Below are 16,749 nucleotides of genomic sequence, written 5' to 3'. Positions count from 1 at the left end.
CCCTGCACTGGCATTCCGGTGTTCCCAGACCCCAAATCTTCCCTGGACCCCTTAATTGGCATCCCAACATTCCCAGAGCCCCAAGCTTCCCTGAACCCTTCATTGGCATCCCAACACTCCAGAGCCCCTTCATCCTGCATCCCAACATTCCCAGAGCCCCAAGCTTCCCTGAACCCCTTCATTGGCATCCCAACATTCCCAGAGCCCCAAGCTTCCTGAACCCCTTCACTGGCATCCCAACATTCCCAGAGCCCCTTCATCCTGCATCATCCCAACAATCCCAAAGCTCAAATCTTCCCTGAACCCCTTCATTGGCATCCCAACATTCCCAGAGCCCAAATCTTCCCTGAAGCCCTTCACTGGCATCCCAACATTCCCAGAGCCCCCTTCATCCTGCATCATCCCAACATTCCCAGTGCCCCAATCTTCCCTGACCCCCTGCACTGGCATTCCGGTGTTCCCAGACCCCAATCTTCCTGAACCCCCTTCTCCTGCATCCCCTGCGATGAGCTGACCCTGCCCCAGCTTCCAGGCTGTCGACCCCAAAGCCTCACAATCTGTCAGGATCCGTCAAGATTAGCACTTCGCCCCTCAGACTGGAAAACAGGGATGGGGACCAGTCTGCACTGGGAAGGAAACCCAGTTAGAAACCCAGGAGCTGAGAAAGCAATTGTGGGGAAAAAAAAAAAAAAAAAAACAAAACAACCCTAAAAGAGGGATGGAAGTGCAGGACGAGGCTGGCAGCGGAGGAGCATCCCTGGGAAATGGGCAGCACCAGGATCCAGGCTGTGCCCTCCTGGGATCACGAGCTCGGTGAGCCCCAGCCCCGGGGAGGGGACAAGGAGTGCCACATCCCCAGGCAGCCGGTGACTCATGTGCCACTGCCACCGCAGAGCCCTGCTTGGCCCCGGGGGGGTTTTTTTTGTGGATCATCAGAGGGAACAGGCTTGGCAGCAGGGACAGAGGAACGCGGGGAGTGGGAAAGAGCTGAGGGGAATGGGATAAAAACAGGGGGATGACGGGGTAAAAATGGGAGGAAAGGGGAGAAAATCAGGCTGACAACGGACTGCAAGCAGGGGGAAGATGGGATGTAACTGGGAATGACAGGATAACACCAGGGAAGACGGGATAAAACTGGGGGTGACAGTGGATACCCCCAGGGGATGATGATTGTGTCCACGCAGGGAGATTGGCTGCGCCGGAGGGATCCTGGTGGCTTCCATGACTGAGGAGCAGGGAAATGCCACCCTGGGGCTCCCTGCATCCACACAGGATTCTTTGGATACTGGAGATCTCTTCAGCACCACAGGGAACCCCCGTTCCCACCCCATACACCTAAATCCACTCCCTCGACCAGTCCACGTGGGGTTGTCCCCACATTTCTGGATGTGAAGGGTCAGGAGGGGGTTCCAACCTTCCCTTCCTATTCCATCCAGACCCTAGGGCTTCCCACCTGGCCACAGGAAGACAACACTGGGATGCAGAAGGAAGCAAGCAGCAAATTCCCACTTCCATGTCCCCCCACAAACTCCCAGCTCCTGGAGGCTCTGGCACTGCCCAGGGGCAGCAGAAGGGGTTTGTGGACCCCAAGCCTTTTGAAGATTTCCCTGGGCTTTCCCTTAGACTTTGTCTAAACTTTGACACCAAAATATTCCACAGTCAACCCTCAGCTCCCTGGATTTGGGCAGGTCAAGAATGGGAATCCAGACATTTCCTTGGAGCAGCTGAAGAGAGCAGGGATCAGACCGTGGATCAGCTCTGCCCCAAATCCCTCCAGCCTGGTTCTTCCCGATGGCCCAAGCAGGGAAGAGATCTCAGCAGAGCCTCATCCCAAATCCAGAAACCCTTTTGGTTCCCAAATCCTTTATTTGCAAGTGGGTGGCCACTGCTTTCCATACAAAACCAACAAAAATCCAGTAAGAGGGAGCTTGGAAAAGCTTCCAGGGGAAGAGAAACAGGAGGAGATGGGGAGAGGGAGGAAAATTAACACTATAAAAAGAAATGGGGGGGAAAAACGGGGAGGGAAGGGAGGAGTAGGGGATGGCCCCCAGCCCTTGGCAGGGATGGGAATGTTGATGCCAGGGGCTGTGGGAGGATGGGGAGCAGAGAGCCCCCCACCTCTCAGGGCAGGGGTCCCCGCAGGGGCCCGCGGGGGGGGACGCCAGGGGGTCTCTGCGCCGGCCGAGGGGGCAGCGGGACCCTCTGGTAGCCGTAGGGAGGGGGCCGGGGGGGCCCGTTGTAGCCGTGGGGTGGCATCAGCGGGGGCGGCCCGCGGAGCCCGTGGTGCGGCAGCGGCCCGGGGTGACCTGTGGGGGACAGGGATGGGGTCAGTGCCAGGGGGAAAGGACAGAGACCCCCCCCCCCACAAACCCCCTGGAGGAACACGTTCCACCGGCCCAAAGCCACCCCCCAAACTTCCCTGGAGGTGCCCACCCCACCCCCAGCTTGGCAAACGCACCCCAAAACCAGGAATTGCTCCCGAGACCCCCGCCGTGGGCACAACGGGCCCCCAGAAACACCCCAAAGCTGTGGATACCCCCGTGGGGGGGTTTGTAGGGTCACAGCGAGGAAGCCCTGTGAAGACCCCAGAGTTGGGGGGGGTGCTAAGTCCCCCAGGTCTTGCTTCATCCCCTCCTCCTCCCCCACAGCAGAGCCCCCCAAAAACAGACCCCACTCACCCATTGGAGATCCAAAATGTGGCCCCCGTGGGGGGAGCCCCATGGGGGGGGGTCCGGGGTGTGGCATTCCCGGGGGGGGCCGGGGGGGTGGCTGCCCTCCAGAGCCGGGTGGTCCTGGGTGGTGCTGCCCCATGCCAGGTGGCCCGTGGTGCACCTGCATGGGTGGCATTCCTAGGGGGATGATGGAGTTAGGGGTGGCAGGAAACCACCCCCCAGGAATCAAAATTCCAGCTGGGTCTGGAATTCGTGGGTGCAGAGGGGCTTCTGCTGCCAGAAAGGGGGTGAAAGAGAAGGGAACACGGAGCTCACAGCAAGAGGAAAGGGCTCGGATGCAAGCGGGTGGGAGGAGAGATGGGCTAGAGAGTGTGTGCAGCCCTGGGACTGCGAGGAATCCCCATCCCTGAAGAATCTGGACAGCTCTGGGAGGCTGCCAGGGTCCCCCTAAACTTCCTTTCTCCCAGTTATCCCATTAAAAAAACCCAAACAAACCAGTGATTCCTTCCTCCTGAGCCTGGTTTTCCCTGGCCAGGTGTAATTGGCTCTGCTCAGGCCCTGCAGCATCTGTTCCTGGCGTGGCCAGAGCAGGATCACACAAAGCTCCCTAATTAGGGTGGCTCTGGAGCCACGGGATCAAACAAAGCCCAGAGAATCATTAAACTGCACATTTCACAACACTTGTGCTTTTGAACACAGAGCTGAGATGCAGACACAGCTCCTTCCCAGGACCACAGCACCAAAAGAGTGGGGAAACAGGGGAAAAAAAAGTGGTTTCATGGAATTATTAATGCCAAAATCAGCTCCTGCCTTCCTTCCTTCCTGTGTCCCTGCATCCCACACCTTCCCAACTCAAGGCAAAACCACTTCTCCCTGCTCAGGTGCCTCCCAGACAGCGACAACCTTCTGAATTCCCCGGATCCTTCAGCAATCACAACCCCCCCACTCAGACTATATTTCAGCATTATTTCAGTAATTATAAAAAAAAAATTACTGGATGCCGCACTTGAAGGGACCAGCCAGCTGATCAGTTCTAATTCAGAAATCCAGTAATTCGCTCACGTTGGAATTGTTTGAAGGGTGCAGCAGGAATTGGGAGGGAAGGAAAAGGGTAGGAAAGACAAAAAGAGGAGGAGATGCCGATGCCCGCCCCTCCCAGCCCCGTACCTGGGTGGTGCATCCCTCCCGGAGGGAAGGGGTGTGGGTGAGGGGGGTGTCCCCCGGCGGGGGCGGCTCCCGACGGCGGTCCCGGGGCTCCGGCGCCCGGTGGCATCGGCGGCGGGGGCATGGCCGGGGGCATCCCCGGGGGCAGCGCTCCGGGCGGCGGCACGGGCGGCGGGAAGGAGCCGGGGGGAGGCAGGCCTGGAACGGAACGGGAATCACGGAATTCACAGAAGGGCCAGGGTGGAGGAAACCTTGGAGATGATAAAGGCCAGCCCAGCCCCAAGGACAAACTCAACCCTGGCACCCAGTGGGAAGGAGCCGGGGGGAGGCAGGCCTGGAACGCAACGGGAATCACGGAATTCAACGGGAATCATGGAATTCACAGAAGGGCCGGGGTGGAGGAAACCTTGGAGCCCAGCCCCAAGGACAAACTCAACCCTGGCACCCAGTGGGAAGGAGCTGGGGGGAGGCAGGCCTGGAACGCAAAGGGAATCACGGAATTCAACGGGAATCATGGAATTCACAGAAGGGCCGGGGCGGAGCAGAGCTCAGAGATGATGGAGGCCAGCCCAACCCCAAGGACAAACTCAACCCTGGCACCCAGTGGGAAGGAGCCAGGGGGAGGCAGGCCTGGAACGCAACGGGAATCACAGAATTCAACGGGAATCACGGAATTCACAGAAGGGCCAGGGTGGAGGAAACCTTGGAGCCCAGCCCCAAGGACAAACTCAACCCTGGCACCCAGCGGGAAGGAGCCGGGGGGAGGCAGGCCTGGAACGCAACGGGAATCACGGAATTCAACGGGAATCACGGAATTCACAGAAGGGCCGGCGTGGAGGAAACCTTGGAGATGATGGAGGCCAGCCCAGCAGCCCCAAGGACAAACTCAACCCTGGCACCCAGTGGGAAGGAGCCGGGGGGAGGCAGGCCTGGAACGGAACGGGAATCACGGAATTCACAGAAGGGCCGGGGCGGAGGAGAGCTCAGAGATGATGGAGGCCAGCCCAACCCCAAGGACAAACTCAACCCTGGCACCCAGTGGGAAGGAGCCGGGGGGAGGCAGGCCTGGAACGCAACGGGAATCACAGAATTCAACGGGAATCACGGAATTCACAGAAGGGCCAGGATGGAGGAAACCTTGGAGCCCAGCCCCAAGGACAAACTCAACCCCGGCACCCAGTGGGAAGGAGCCGGGCGGAGGCAGGCCTGGAACGCAACGGGAATCACGGAATTCAACGGGAATCATGGAATTCACAGAAGGGCCAGGGTGGAGGAAACCTTGGAGCCCAGCCCCAAGGACAAACTCAACCCTGGCACCCAGTGGGAAGGAGCCGGGGGGAGGCAGGCCTGGAGCGCAACGGGAATCACGGAATTCAACGTGAATCACGGAATTCACAGAAGGGCCGGGGCGGAGCAGAGCTCAGAGATGATGGAGGCCAGCCCAACCCCAAGGACAAACTCAACCCTGGCACCCAGTGGGAAGGAGCCAGGGGCAGGCAGGCCTGGAACGCAACAGGAATCACGGAATTCAACGGGAATCACGGAATTCACAGAAGGGCCAGGGTGGAGGAAACCTTGGAGATGATGGAGGCCAGCCCAGCCCCAAGGACAAACTCAACCCTGGCACCCAGTGGGAAGGAGCCGGGGGGAGGCAGGCCTGGAACGCAACGGGAATCACGGAATTCACAGAAGGGCCGGGATGGAGGAAACCTTGGAGCCCAGCCCCAAGGAAAAACTCAACCCTGGCACCCAGTGGGAAGGAGCCGGGGGGAGGCAGGCCTGGAACGCAACGGGAATCATGGAATTCACAGAAGGGCCGGGGTGGAGGAAACCTTGGAGCCCAGCCCCAAGGACAAATTCAACCCTGGCACCCAGTGGGAAGGAGCCAGGGGGAAGCAGGCCTGGAGCGCAACGGGAATCACGGAATTCAACGGGAATCACGGAATTCACAGAAGGGCCGGGGTGGAGGAAACCTTGGAGCCCAGCCCCAAGGACAAACTCAACCCTGGCACCCAGTGGGAAGGAGCCAGGGGGAGGCAGGCCTGGAACGCAACGGGAATCATGGAATTCACAGAAGGGCCGGGGTGGAGGAAACCTTGGAGCCCAGCCCCAAGGAAAAACTCAACCCTGGCACCCAGCGGGAAGGAGCCGGGGGGAGGCAGGCCTGGAACGCAACGGGAATCACGGAATTCAACGGGAATCACGGAATTCACAGAAGGGCCGGCGCGGAGGAAACCTTGGAGATGATGGAGGCCAGCCCAGCCCCAAGGACAAACTCAACCCTGGCACCCAGTGCCACATCCCGGCGTTTTTTCCACACACACCCAGGGATGGGGACTCCACCACACCTCCCCGGGCAGCCACTCCAGAACTTTATCACCCTTTCCATAAAAAACTTTTTCCTGACATCCAACCTCTATTGCCCTCGACGCAGCTGGAGACTGCGACCTCTTGCTCTGTCAGCTGCTGGAGAAAGAGCCCAACCCCACCTGACTCCAACCATTTCTCCAAGAAGCTGTGGAGGTGACGAGGTCACCCCTGAGTCTCCCTTTGGGAGAAATGTGGGGAAAAAACCCCAAAAGGAGGAAAAAAAAACCCAAAAATTTGGGAAAAAAACCCAAAAAAATTCGGGGAAAAAAACCCCAAAAAATTTGGGAAAAAAAACCCATAAAATTTGGGAAAAAAAACCCCAAAAAATATGGAAAAAAAAATTGGGAAAAAAAACCATAATTTGGGAGAAAACCCTCAAAAATTTGGGAAAAAAACCCCAAAAATTTGGGAAAAAACCCCAAAAAAATTGGGAAAAAAACCCCAAAAAATTGTGAAAAAAACCCCAAAAAATTGGGGGAAAAACCCCAAAATAATAGTGAAAAAAACCCCAAAAATTTGGGAAAAAAACCCCAAAAATTTGGGGAAAAAAACCCCCAAAAATTTGGGGAAAAAAAAACCCAAAAAATTCGGGGAAAAAAATCCCTAAAAATTTGGAAAAACAACCCAAAAATTTGGAGAAAAAATCCGAAAAAAATGGGGAAAAAACCCCCAAAAATTTGGGAAAAAACCCCAAAAATTTGGGAAAAAAAACCAAAAAATTTGGGGAAAAAACCCCAAAAAATTGGGAAAGAGCCCCTCCCCATGCAGGTGCTCAAAGTATGCCAGGAGGCAAAACTAAAACCCCAAAAACCCGGCCCAGAGGCGGGAATTGCGCGCCAGTGCCGCTCGCCCCGCCCCAGCCAGCCGTGCCACCCACCTGGCGGCGTCACCCCGGGCCCCAGCGCGGTGACCACGGGCGCGGGCACCGACGGGGGCGGCGGCGCGTCGGCGAACAGCTGGTGGGGCCGGTCGGCCTGCGACAGGGGGTTCTGGGCCGCCAGCAGCCGCTCGGCCGCCGAGCCGTGCGCTCGCCCTTGGAGTCCTTCTTGAAGGCGTAGGACACGGTGATGGGCCGGTTGCACAGGTACTGCCCGTTCATGGCCTCGATGGCCGCGTCCGAGGCGTCGAAGCTGGCGAAGTTGATGAAGGCGTAGCCCTTGGAGTTGCCCGTGTCGGGGGTCCCTCATGATCTTGGGGGTCTGCAGGATGACGCCGAAGGCGCTGAAGGTGTCGTAGAGCAGCTTCTCGTCGATCTCCGGTCCAGGTTGCCGATGAAGATGTTGGCGCCCACGTCCAGGTTCTTGTTGTGGGCCGAGGCTTTGTTCACCCGGATGGGTTTGCCGTAGAGCTTGATCATGTTCATGATCTTGATGGCGTAGTCGGCGTCCTCCTCGCTCAGGAACTCCACGAAGCCGTAGCCTGGGGGACGCCAAAGGGGCTCGGGGTGGGGCAAGAGACCCCAAAAACGACTCCGGGACACAAAGACACCCCCCACACACCCCGCTTTGATGTAAAACACCCAGCTCACTGAAAACCCCATTTAATTATCGACTGAAACCCCCCCGGATTTTATTTTATACCCGCCTGAGCCTCCAGTCAATCCCCACTTGATCTAAACCAACACCTCCTGAGGGACAGAGGATGATCCCCCCCAGATCCCACAGCCCGATCCACAGCCTGATCCCACAGCCTGATCACAGAGTCCGATCCCACAACCTGATCACAGAGTCCGATCCCACACCCAGATCCCACAGCCCGATCCCACAGCCCAATCCCCACACCCGGATCCCAGAGCCTGATCCCACAACCTGATCACAGAGTCCAATCCCACAGCCCGATCCCACACCCAGATCCCACAGCCCGATCCCACACCCAGATCTCACAGCCCGATCCCACAGCCCAATCCCACACCCGGATCCCAGAGCCTGATCCCACAACCTGATCACAGAGTCCGATCCCACAGCCGATTCCAACACCCAGATCCCACACCCCAAATCCCACAGCCCGATCCCACACCCGGATCCCAAAGCCCGATCCCACAACCTGATCACAGAGTCCGATCCCACACCGATCCCACAGCCTGATCCCACTCCCCATCTCCCCACTCCCCATCTCCCACAGCCAGATCCCAGAGCCCGATCCCACAGCCGGATCCCACACCCATCTCCCACTCCCCAGATCCCACACCCAGATCCCACTCCCCATCTCCCACACCCAGATCCCACAGCCCGATCCCACACCGATCCCACACCCGGATCCCACACCGATCCCACACCGATCCTACAGCCCGATCCCACAGCCCGATCCCACCCCCATCTCCCACTCCCCATCTCCCACAGCCCGATCCCACACCGATCCCACAGCCCGATCCCACTCCCATCTCCCACCCCCATCTCCCACTCCCCATCTCCCACAGCCCGATCCCACACCGATCCCACAGCCCGATCCCACTCCCATCTCCCACTCCCCATCTCCCACACCCAGATCCCACACCCAGATCCCACAGCCCGATCCCACAGCCCGATCCCACTCCCATCTCCCACACCCAGATCCCACAGCCCGATCCCACCCCCATCTCCCACTCCCCATCTCCCCCGCTGCCATTTCGGGGCTCCCTCACCCTGGTGCTGGCCCGTGACGCGGTCCTTGGGCATGTGCGTGTTGACCACCGGCCCGGCCTGCAGGAAGAGCTCCCAGAGCAGGGGCTCGCTGACCTTCTCGTCCAGGCCCCCCACGTACACCGTGGCATCTGCGAGGAACCGCGCTCAGACTCCAGCCAAAACCCGCCACCAACCCGCGTCCGCCGCGACAGCGCCCCCAAGGACTCCCCACAGAGCCCTCCCCAGCAGCCCGCACGCCCCTGGTGCGCCCCAAGGTCCCCGCCGGCGCTCCCCGGGCCCCGCCGTGCCCCCGGTGCCGCCGGGCCGCTCCCGCCGCCCCCACCCTGGTTCCTCTCCGAGATCGGCCCCGCCGCCATCTTGTGCCGCTCCGCGCGCGCGGCGCCAGCGACGTCACGGCGCAAGCCTGGCGTCGGCGGGACGGCGGCCGGAAGTGGCGTCGTGAGGGGAAGGCGCGGCCGCCATCTTGGGTGAGGGCAGGGGGCCGCTGCCCTTCCTTCTGTCGCGACGGGGCCCTTCTGTCGCGACATGGCCAGGAGGGCCCTCAGTGCCCCCATGATCCCAGCGGCGGAGGTGTCCCAGGTCTGGGCTCCCGCAGCGTCCCCATCCCATCCCCATCGCTGAGCCCTGCTGGAGCCTCATGGAGGCGGCACAAATTTAATGGAAAACCGAGAGCCCGCACCGCAGCGTCCGTCCAGCAGCGGGGAGGCCTCGGGAGCCGCCGCTCCGCCCTTGCCGGCACTGCCAAGCACCCGGAGGCAGTCGGGAGCAGCCGGAGGCACCGGGCTGTTCAGAGCCCCCAAGGCCCGAGCGGTCCCGGGGAGGATCAGGTGCCCTCGGGGTCTCAGTGGGGTCTCCGCAGGTTCCAGGCACGGAGACGGTCCTGGAGCAGCTGCAGCTCCTCGGCCAGCCCGGCCAGGGATGGGGCCAAGCGGCCACGCTGCAGAGAGAGCACGTCCGGCACGGCGTGGGGACGCAGGACACGGGACGGGAACGGGACAGGAGCACAGGGACCAGGACACGGAGAGGTGGAGGGCTCGTCATGGCACAGGGACACAAGGATGGTAACACGGGGAGAAGGTCCACAGGAGAGGAAAACAGACGGGGGAGGATGGATGGACATGGGGTCCGTCTGTCCATCCATCCATCCATCCATCGTCCATCCATCCATCCATCCATCGTCCATCATCCATCCATCATCCATAATCCATCATCCATCCATCCATCCATCATCCATCCATCCATCGTCCATCATCCATCCATCATCCATCCATCCATCCATCCATCATCCATCCATCATCCATTCATGCATCATCCATCATCCATCCATCATCCATCCATCATCCATCCATCATCCATCCATCATCCATCCATCCATCCATCCATCATCCATCCATCCATCCATCCATCCCTCCATCCATCATCCATCCATCATCCATCCATCCATCATCCATCCATCCATCATCCATCCATCATCCATCCATCGTCCATCATCCATCCATCCATCATCCATCCATCATCCATCCATCATCCATCCATCCATCGTCCATCATCCATCCATCATCCATAATCCATCATCCATCCATCCATCCATCATCCATCCATCCATCGTCCATCATCCATCCATCATCCATCATCCATCCATCATCCATTCATGCATCATCCATCATCCATCCATCATCCATCCATCGTCCATCATCCATCCATCCATCCATCCATCATCCATCCATCATCCATCCATCATCCATCCATCGTCCATCATCCATCCATCCATCATCCATCCATCATCCATCCATCATCCATCCATCCATCATCCATCATCCATCATCCATCCATCATCCATCCATCCATCCATCATCCATCCATCATCCATCATCCATCCATCATCCATCCATCATCCATCCATCCATCATCCATCCATCATCCATCCATCATCCATCCATCATCCATCCATCCATCATCCATCCATCATCCATCCATCATCCATCATCCATCATCCATCCATCCATCATCCATCATCCATCCATCATCCATCCATCATCCATCCATCCATCATCATCATCCATCCATCCATATCATCCATCATCCATCCATCCATCATCCATCCATCCATCATCCATCCCATCCATCATCCATCCATCATCCATCCATCCATCATCCATCCATCATCCATCCATCCCATGCATCCATCCATCATCCATCCATCCATCCATCCATCCATCCATCATCCATCCATCATCCATCCATCATCCATCATCCATCCGTCATCCATCCATCATCCATCCATCCATCATCCATCCATCCATCCATCCATCCATCCATCCATCCATCATCCATCCATCATCCATCCATCATCCATCCATCATCCATCCATCCATCATCCATCCATCATCCATCCATCATCCATCATCCATCCATCATCCATCCATCATCCATCATCCATCCATCATCCATCCATCATCCATCCATCCATCATCCATCATCCATCCATCCATCCATCCATCCATCATCCATCATCCATCCGTCATCCATCCATCATCCATCCATCCATCATCCATCCATCCATCCATCAATCCATCCATCATCCATCCATCATCCATCATCCATCCATCCATCATCCATCCATCCATCACCCATCATCCACCCCCATTCCCCAGCCCTCCCCCGTGCCTCAGTTTCCCCGTACCTGTTCCTGGGGCAGCCCCCTGAGGTAGCAGCGGTGCCAGAGGTGCACGCAGGGCGCGGCCGTGCAGGGCAGGAGCAGCCCCGGCTGGGGCCGGCAGCTCCCCAGGAGCCCCCGTGTGTCCCCTGGCTGTCTGGGGTGGGGGACACCCGCACTGGGGGGCGCGGGGCGGGGCGGCTCCACCAGGGCAGGGCGTGGGGGCACAAGGAGCCCTTGGCCAGCGTCAGCACCAGCCTGGCACCCGCCCGCGGGCAGGGGCCTGCGGGCTGGCAAAGGGGGAACAGGGATTTTAGGGAAAATCGGAGGGGAAACAAAAAAAAAAAGGGGTGAGGGGGAAACGGGGGGAGGAAAAGCGGGGTGAGAAAACGGGAGTTAGGAATCAAAGGGGCTGAAAGAAAGAGGGAATCGGGGCGGGAAAAATAGGGATTAAGGGAAAAAGGGAGGCAAAGGAAGGGTGCAGCCCCCGCCCCCAAGGGCAGCCACACTCACCGTGCCGGGGGTCAGGGACTCAGCGGGGCCCGGGGGGCCCGCGGGGTTCCGGAACTGCTCCCGCTGCTGCCGGGTGTAGCGCCGGCGCCAGGCCAGACCGGGGGGAAGGCGCAGGGGTGGGGGCCTCCCCTGCGCCCCCCGGGCTCCTGCCAGCCCCCCATGGGCCGGTAGGTCTGGCTGGGGAGCCGGGGCTGCGGGGGGAAGTGGTTGGGAACTCAGTGCCTTATTTGGGATGGGGAAACTGAGGCACGGAGCGCAGAGGGGAAAGAAGGGGTAAGATGGGAGACCTGGGGGTGCCTGTCCCCAGTTTGGGAATGGGGATGGAGAAAGTGAGGGTGAGGAGAAGGGGTGAAATGGGGGGGTTTGGGGGCGCAGCAGTGCGCCCCTGGCCCTCACCATGCTGCTGCGGCCCCGCTGGCGCTGGCAGCTGAAGCGGAAGGTGCTGAAGTAGGGGCTGAAGCTGCTGTCGTGCAGCGCCAGGAGAAAAGCCTCCGTGAAGCCAAAATCCGCCGGGAATTGCCGCAGGAGCTGCCACGTGCAGTCCAGGAACAGCAGGAACACGGGGCCTGGGGGGAAACACGAGATGGGGGGGTCTCACCTCCTCCCAGCTCCTGTCACCCCGCTGGAGCAGGAATGGGGGTCTCACCTCCTCCCCAGCTCCCCAGGACAGGAATGGGGGTCTCACCTCCTCCCCAGCTCCTGTCCCAGCTCCTGTCACCCTGCTGGGACAGGAATGGGGGTCTCACCTCCTCCCCAGCTCCTGTCACCCCGCTGGAGCAGGAATGGGGGTCTCACCTCCTCCCCAGCTCCTGTCCCAGCTCCTGTCACCCCGCTGGAGCAGGAATGGGGGTCTCACCTCCTCCCCAGCTCCCCAGGACAGGAATGGGGGTCTCACCTCCTCCCCATTCCTGTCCCAGCTCCTGTCACCCCGCTGGAGCAGGAATGGGGGTCTCACCTCCTCCCATTCCTGTCCCAGCTCCTGTCACCCCGCTGGAGCAGGAATGGGGGTCTCACCTCCTCCCCAGCTCCTGTCACCCCGCTGGGACAGGAATGGGGGTCTCACCTCCTCCCCAGCTCCTGTCCCAGCTCCTGTCACCCCGCTGGGACAGGAATGGGGTCTCACCTCCTCCCCAGCTCCTGTCACCCCCGCTGGGACAGGAATGGGGGTCTCACCTCCTCCCCAGCTCCTCCCCAGCTCCTGTCACCCCGCTGGGACAGGAATGGGGTCTCACCTCCTCCCGAGGGCTGTCCCGGCAGAGCAGCCCAGCCGGCGTGGGAAGGGGTGCCCGGCTGCCACCCACTCCCGCTGCACCAGGCTCTGGAAGCCGGGCAGGGAGCGGGCGTGGGGGTCGCCCAGGAGCTGCACCAGAGAGGCCAGGAGGCAGTTCAGGTCCCGGTCCGAGGGTTCTGGGGGGAGCAAGGTGGTGAGGGGGTGTCCCCTTGTCCCCCTTTCCAGCCCCCTCCCATCCTTTTCCAGCCCCCCACCTTGCAGGACCACGGAGCAGCGCTTCCCTGCCAGCAGCGACGCCACCTCCACTGCTTTTCTCAGGCAGGAGCTGGGGGGAAAAAAACAGGGATTCAGGGCACCCCAAAATGTCACAGTCACCCACTCGGGTGGCTCACGCACCCACCACAATGCCCCCATCACCCCACGGTGCCAGGTGGGCTCGGGGGGCGACATTCCACCGTGGGTTTAGGGTGAATTTTGCCCACAATACCACCCTGCACCCCAAAGACCCCCTGCTCACCGGACGTGGTCCAACCAGCGTGTCCCCTCCAGGGCCGAGAGCCACTTCTCCTCTGCCACCGCGCCTGGGATCCCCACGGGATGGGGTTTCAAAGGGGGGAAACCCAGCCCCCCAGGGGGGTTCGCGGGTCCTCAGGGTCCGCCCGGTGCCACTTACCAGGCAGGCAGAGCGCCCGCAGCCTCAGGTGGGCGAGCTGGATGTCGGCCAGCGTGGGCAGCTCGGCCGTGTCGGCCAACACGCAGGGCCCGCGGTCCCCCAGCAGCAGCGCCTCCAGGCACCTGGGGGGCACAGGGAGCCCCAGGTGGGGCCGGGCCGGGGGCACAGGGAGCCCCAGGTGGGGCCGGGCCGGGGGCACAGGGAGCCCCAGGTGGGGCCGGGCCGGGGGCACAGAGAGCCCCAGGTGGGGCCGGGCCGGGGGCACACCCTCAGCCCCCGCCCCGGGCCCCCTGGCACCCACCTCACGTCCTCGCTGCCTGGCTCTGAGGCCGGGTGAAAGCCGGCGCCTCTCAGCAGGTCCCCCCCACCCGGCTGGTGCCAGCACAGGCGCTGCAAGAGAAACGGGGTGTCGCCCCCACGTCCCCCTCCCAGTGCCCCCACCCCGCCGGGCCCTGCCCAGGCACTCACAGGCACCCGTCGCTCCTGAAAGTGGGCAAAGGTTCGCTTGAGGTCGTGGTCCAGAAGCCCACTGGGCACCCAGAGGTACTGGGGGAGGCTGTGGGAAGGTGGGACAAGGGGTGGGGTCCCCCAAATCTCAGGTGCCATTTCCAGTGGCTCAGACAGCGCTGGGGGACCCCCGGGGCTGTACCTCGGGGCCATGTCGAAGCGCTCGTTGACGGCGCTCACCCTCCAGCCCGCAGCGCCGAGACGCTGCAGCTCCTTCTCCCAGTCCCGCAGGCTCTCGAAGAGCAGCACGGTGGACGAGCCTTCCTCCTCCTCCTCCTCCTCCTCATCCTCCTCCTCCCCCGCCTCTGGGGTGGCTTCGCCAGGGCTGGCCCAGCCATCGCGTCCCTCGGCAGCGTCCCCCAGCCACGCAGCCGCCTCCCGTGCCTGGGCGATGGCGTTGGCCACCTGCGAGGGCAGCCAGGGGTGGGGTGTGGGGTGTGAGCCCCCCCAGGCTTCCTCGGAACCGCGGGTACCCCAGAGCGAGGGTACAACGCTTCTGCACCTCCCGGGCGTACCCGGAACGCCTGCGGAGCCAAGCCGTTCTCGGGGAAGTAGAAGTGGAGCAGGCGGAAATCCGACAGAAGACGGCGAGTTCCTCGGGGATGAACTTGAGGGTGGAGGCGGCCGTCAGCACCTTGGGCTTGGAGAAGCTGCTGGCTGGGGTCGGGGGGGGTGAGGCTGTCAGGGCCCGCTGAGCCCCGAGACCTGCCCAGCTCCCCAGGTGTCCCCATTACCTGCCACCAGTTTGTGGATGCAGGGCAGGGCCACCTCGTCCCCGGCGTGGAGGAGGCCACGGGAGCCAGGAGCCTGTGGGAGAGTGGGGAGGGCTGGAAGCTGCCCCGCAGCAGTCCCAGGAGGGTGGTGGGGACGGATCTGCCCCTATGTGCCTTGTCCCCCACTATGTCCTGCAGTGAGGAGTGCCCAGGGCGGGCACGGCGGGTCCCGCAGTCAAGGAGCCGGGATGGGCTGGGACGGGAGTCGGGGGTGCGGTGGGGTGGGGCTGAGCCGGGGGCCGGGGTACGGTGGGATGGGTTCGGAATGGGACCGGGATGCGCTGGGATGGGGTCGCGCCGGGGCAGGGGTCCCCCTGGGCAGGCGGCGCGGGGCCCCGCGGTCCCGTTCCTGGTCCCGCTCCCGCTATTCCCGGTGTTCCTGGTGTTCCCGTCGCACCTGGCCGGGCAGGAAGGCGAGGCGGCGGTCGGTGCAGAGCAGCGTCCCCGGGACGGAGCCGCCGCCGTTCCCGCAGCGCTGCCGGGCGCCCGCCGCCTCCTCAAGCACCCGCTCCCCTGCGGGGACCGACACTGGGTCCGGGGCTCCGAGCGCCCCGAGGCTCCCCAAAACCCCCGGCCCCCGGCCCCGGCCCTACCTGGGAGCCCGGGGAAGGTCGGGCGGCGGCCGCCCGGGGCCCCGCTCATGGCGCAGGGACTTTGGCCGGGCGGGCCCGGAGCGCCGGGGCCGGAGCGGCCCGGGAAAGAACCCCGAGCGCCCGGCCCGGCTCCGGCATCCCGCCCTCCACTCCGGCATCCCGCCCTCCCCTGGCATCCCTGCCCCGGCATCCCGCCCCTCGGGGCCCGGGATTCCACCCATCCCGACCCCTCGGATCCCGGCGTTCCGCCCCCCGCCGTCCCAGCGCCCGGTACCGGCGGTGGGAAAGGGGAGGGGGGCCCGGGGCCGGGAGCTCCGCGAGCGGATGGGAGCGGGGGGGGCTGCCTCAGGCACCCCAGAAGTTCAGCGTTGGGGTACAGACCCAGCGACCCCGTCAGGGACGGGCGGTTCTGGGGTCCCGCAAGCGCTGCCCAGTGCAGGGGAACCCCCAGACCCGGCAGCAGCGGTACGGGATGGGGGCCCGGGGCCCCTCCCGGGCATACGGCAGGAGAAGCTGCTCGGTGACTCACGGCAGAAGCACGGAGCCTTCTCCTCCCAGCCCAGCACCGGCTCCCAAGCCAAGCTGGCCCCGCTCCCGCCGGCCTCTGCCTCGCCGAGCCACCGACCCCACACCGGGCGGCAGGTGGATGGTGGCCCCGGGGCTACCTGTGTCACCCCTCAGTGCCACGAGACCTCCGGGCACCCCAAGGCCCGAGGCAGCCGAGGTAGCAGTGCCAGCACGGGGCAGGATAAATCCTGGCACAACCCAGGCACACGAAAACAGAACTCCAGTTCCAACTCGGATTCCTGCAGTATTTCCCCCCCAGATTTTTGGGGCAGTGCCAGCTTTGGAGGCTGCAGCTCGTGCACCCCAATTTTCCTCCTGCAGCAGGATCACCGGGCAGAGGTTCCCGGGGCTGGGGAAAGCTTTTGGCTCTGGCAGCTGGCAGATGAGCGGATGAGCGGAATTTCCTGGA

The 16,749-nt window shown here is 62.0% G+C and overlaps 2 protein-coding genes across 2 annotated transcripts; both read right to left on the bottom strand.

The window, feature by feature from the left end:
- Nucleotides 1-1,846: 1,846 nt before the first annotated feature.
- Nucleotides 1,847-9,230, bottom strand: SF3B4 (splicing factor 3b subunit 4). Its single transcript, XM_068174969.1, is given in 9 exon segments — nt 1,847-2,306; nt 2,679-2,849; nt 3,840-4,034; nt 7,084-7,233; nt 7,236-7,383; nt 7,385-7,467; nt 7,470-7,625; nt 8,827-8,955; nt 9,150-9,230. Coding segments are annotated over 9 exon segments (1,251 nt in total). The 5' UTR covers nt 9,184-9,230; the 3' UTR covers nt 1,847-2,121.
- A 399-nt stretch (nt 9,231-9,629) lies between these two features.
- Nucleotides 9,630-16,008, bottom strand: MTMR11 (myotubularin related protein 11). The gene is given in 19 exon segments (XM_068175023.1): nt 9,630-9,764; nt 11,511-11,617; nt 11,620-11,895; nt 11,993-12,088; nt 12,091-12,187; nt 12,393-12,562; nt 13,213-13,263; nt 13,266-13,403; nt 13,482-13,552; nt 13,745-13,808; nt 13,901-14,022; nt 14,202-14,290; nt 14,369-14,456; nt 14,550-14,812; nt 14,923-14,984; nt 14,987-15,064; nt 15,142-15,214; nt 15,578-15,757; nt 15,760-16,008. Coding segments are annotated over 19 exon segments (2,325 nt in total). The 5' UTR covers nt 15,964-16,008; the 3' UTR covers nt 9,630-9,668.
- Nucleotides 16,009-16,749: the final 741 nt, after the last annotated feature.

Source organism: Anomalospiza imberbis, chromosome 29, assembly GCF_031753505.1.
Source record: "Anomalospiza imberbis isolate Cuckoo-Finch-1a 21T00152 chromosome 29, ASM3175350v1, whole genome shotgun sequence".
In the NCBI taxonomy this organism is placed as follows: domain Eukaryota; kingdom Metazoa; phylum Chordata; class Aves; order Passeriformes; family Viduidae; genus Anomalospiza; species Anomalospiza imberbis.
This window is presented reverse-complemented; position numbering and strand designations above follow the sequence as displayed.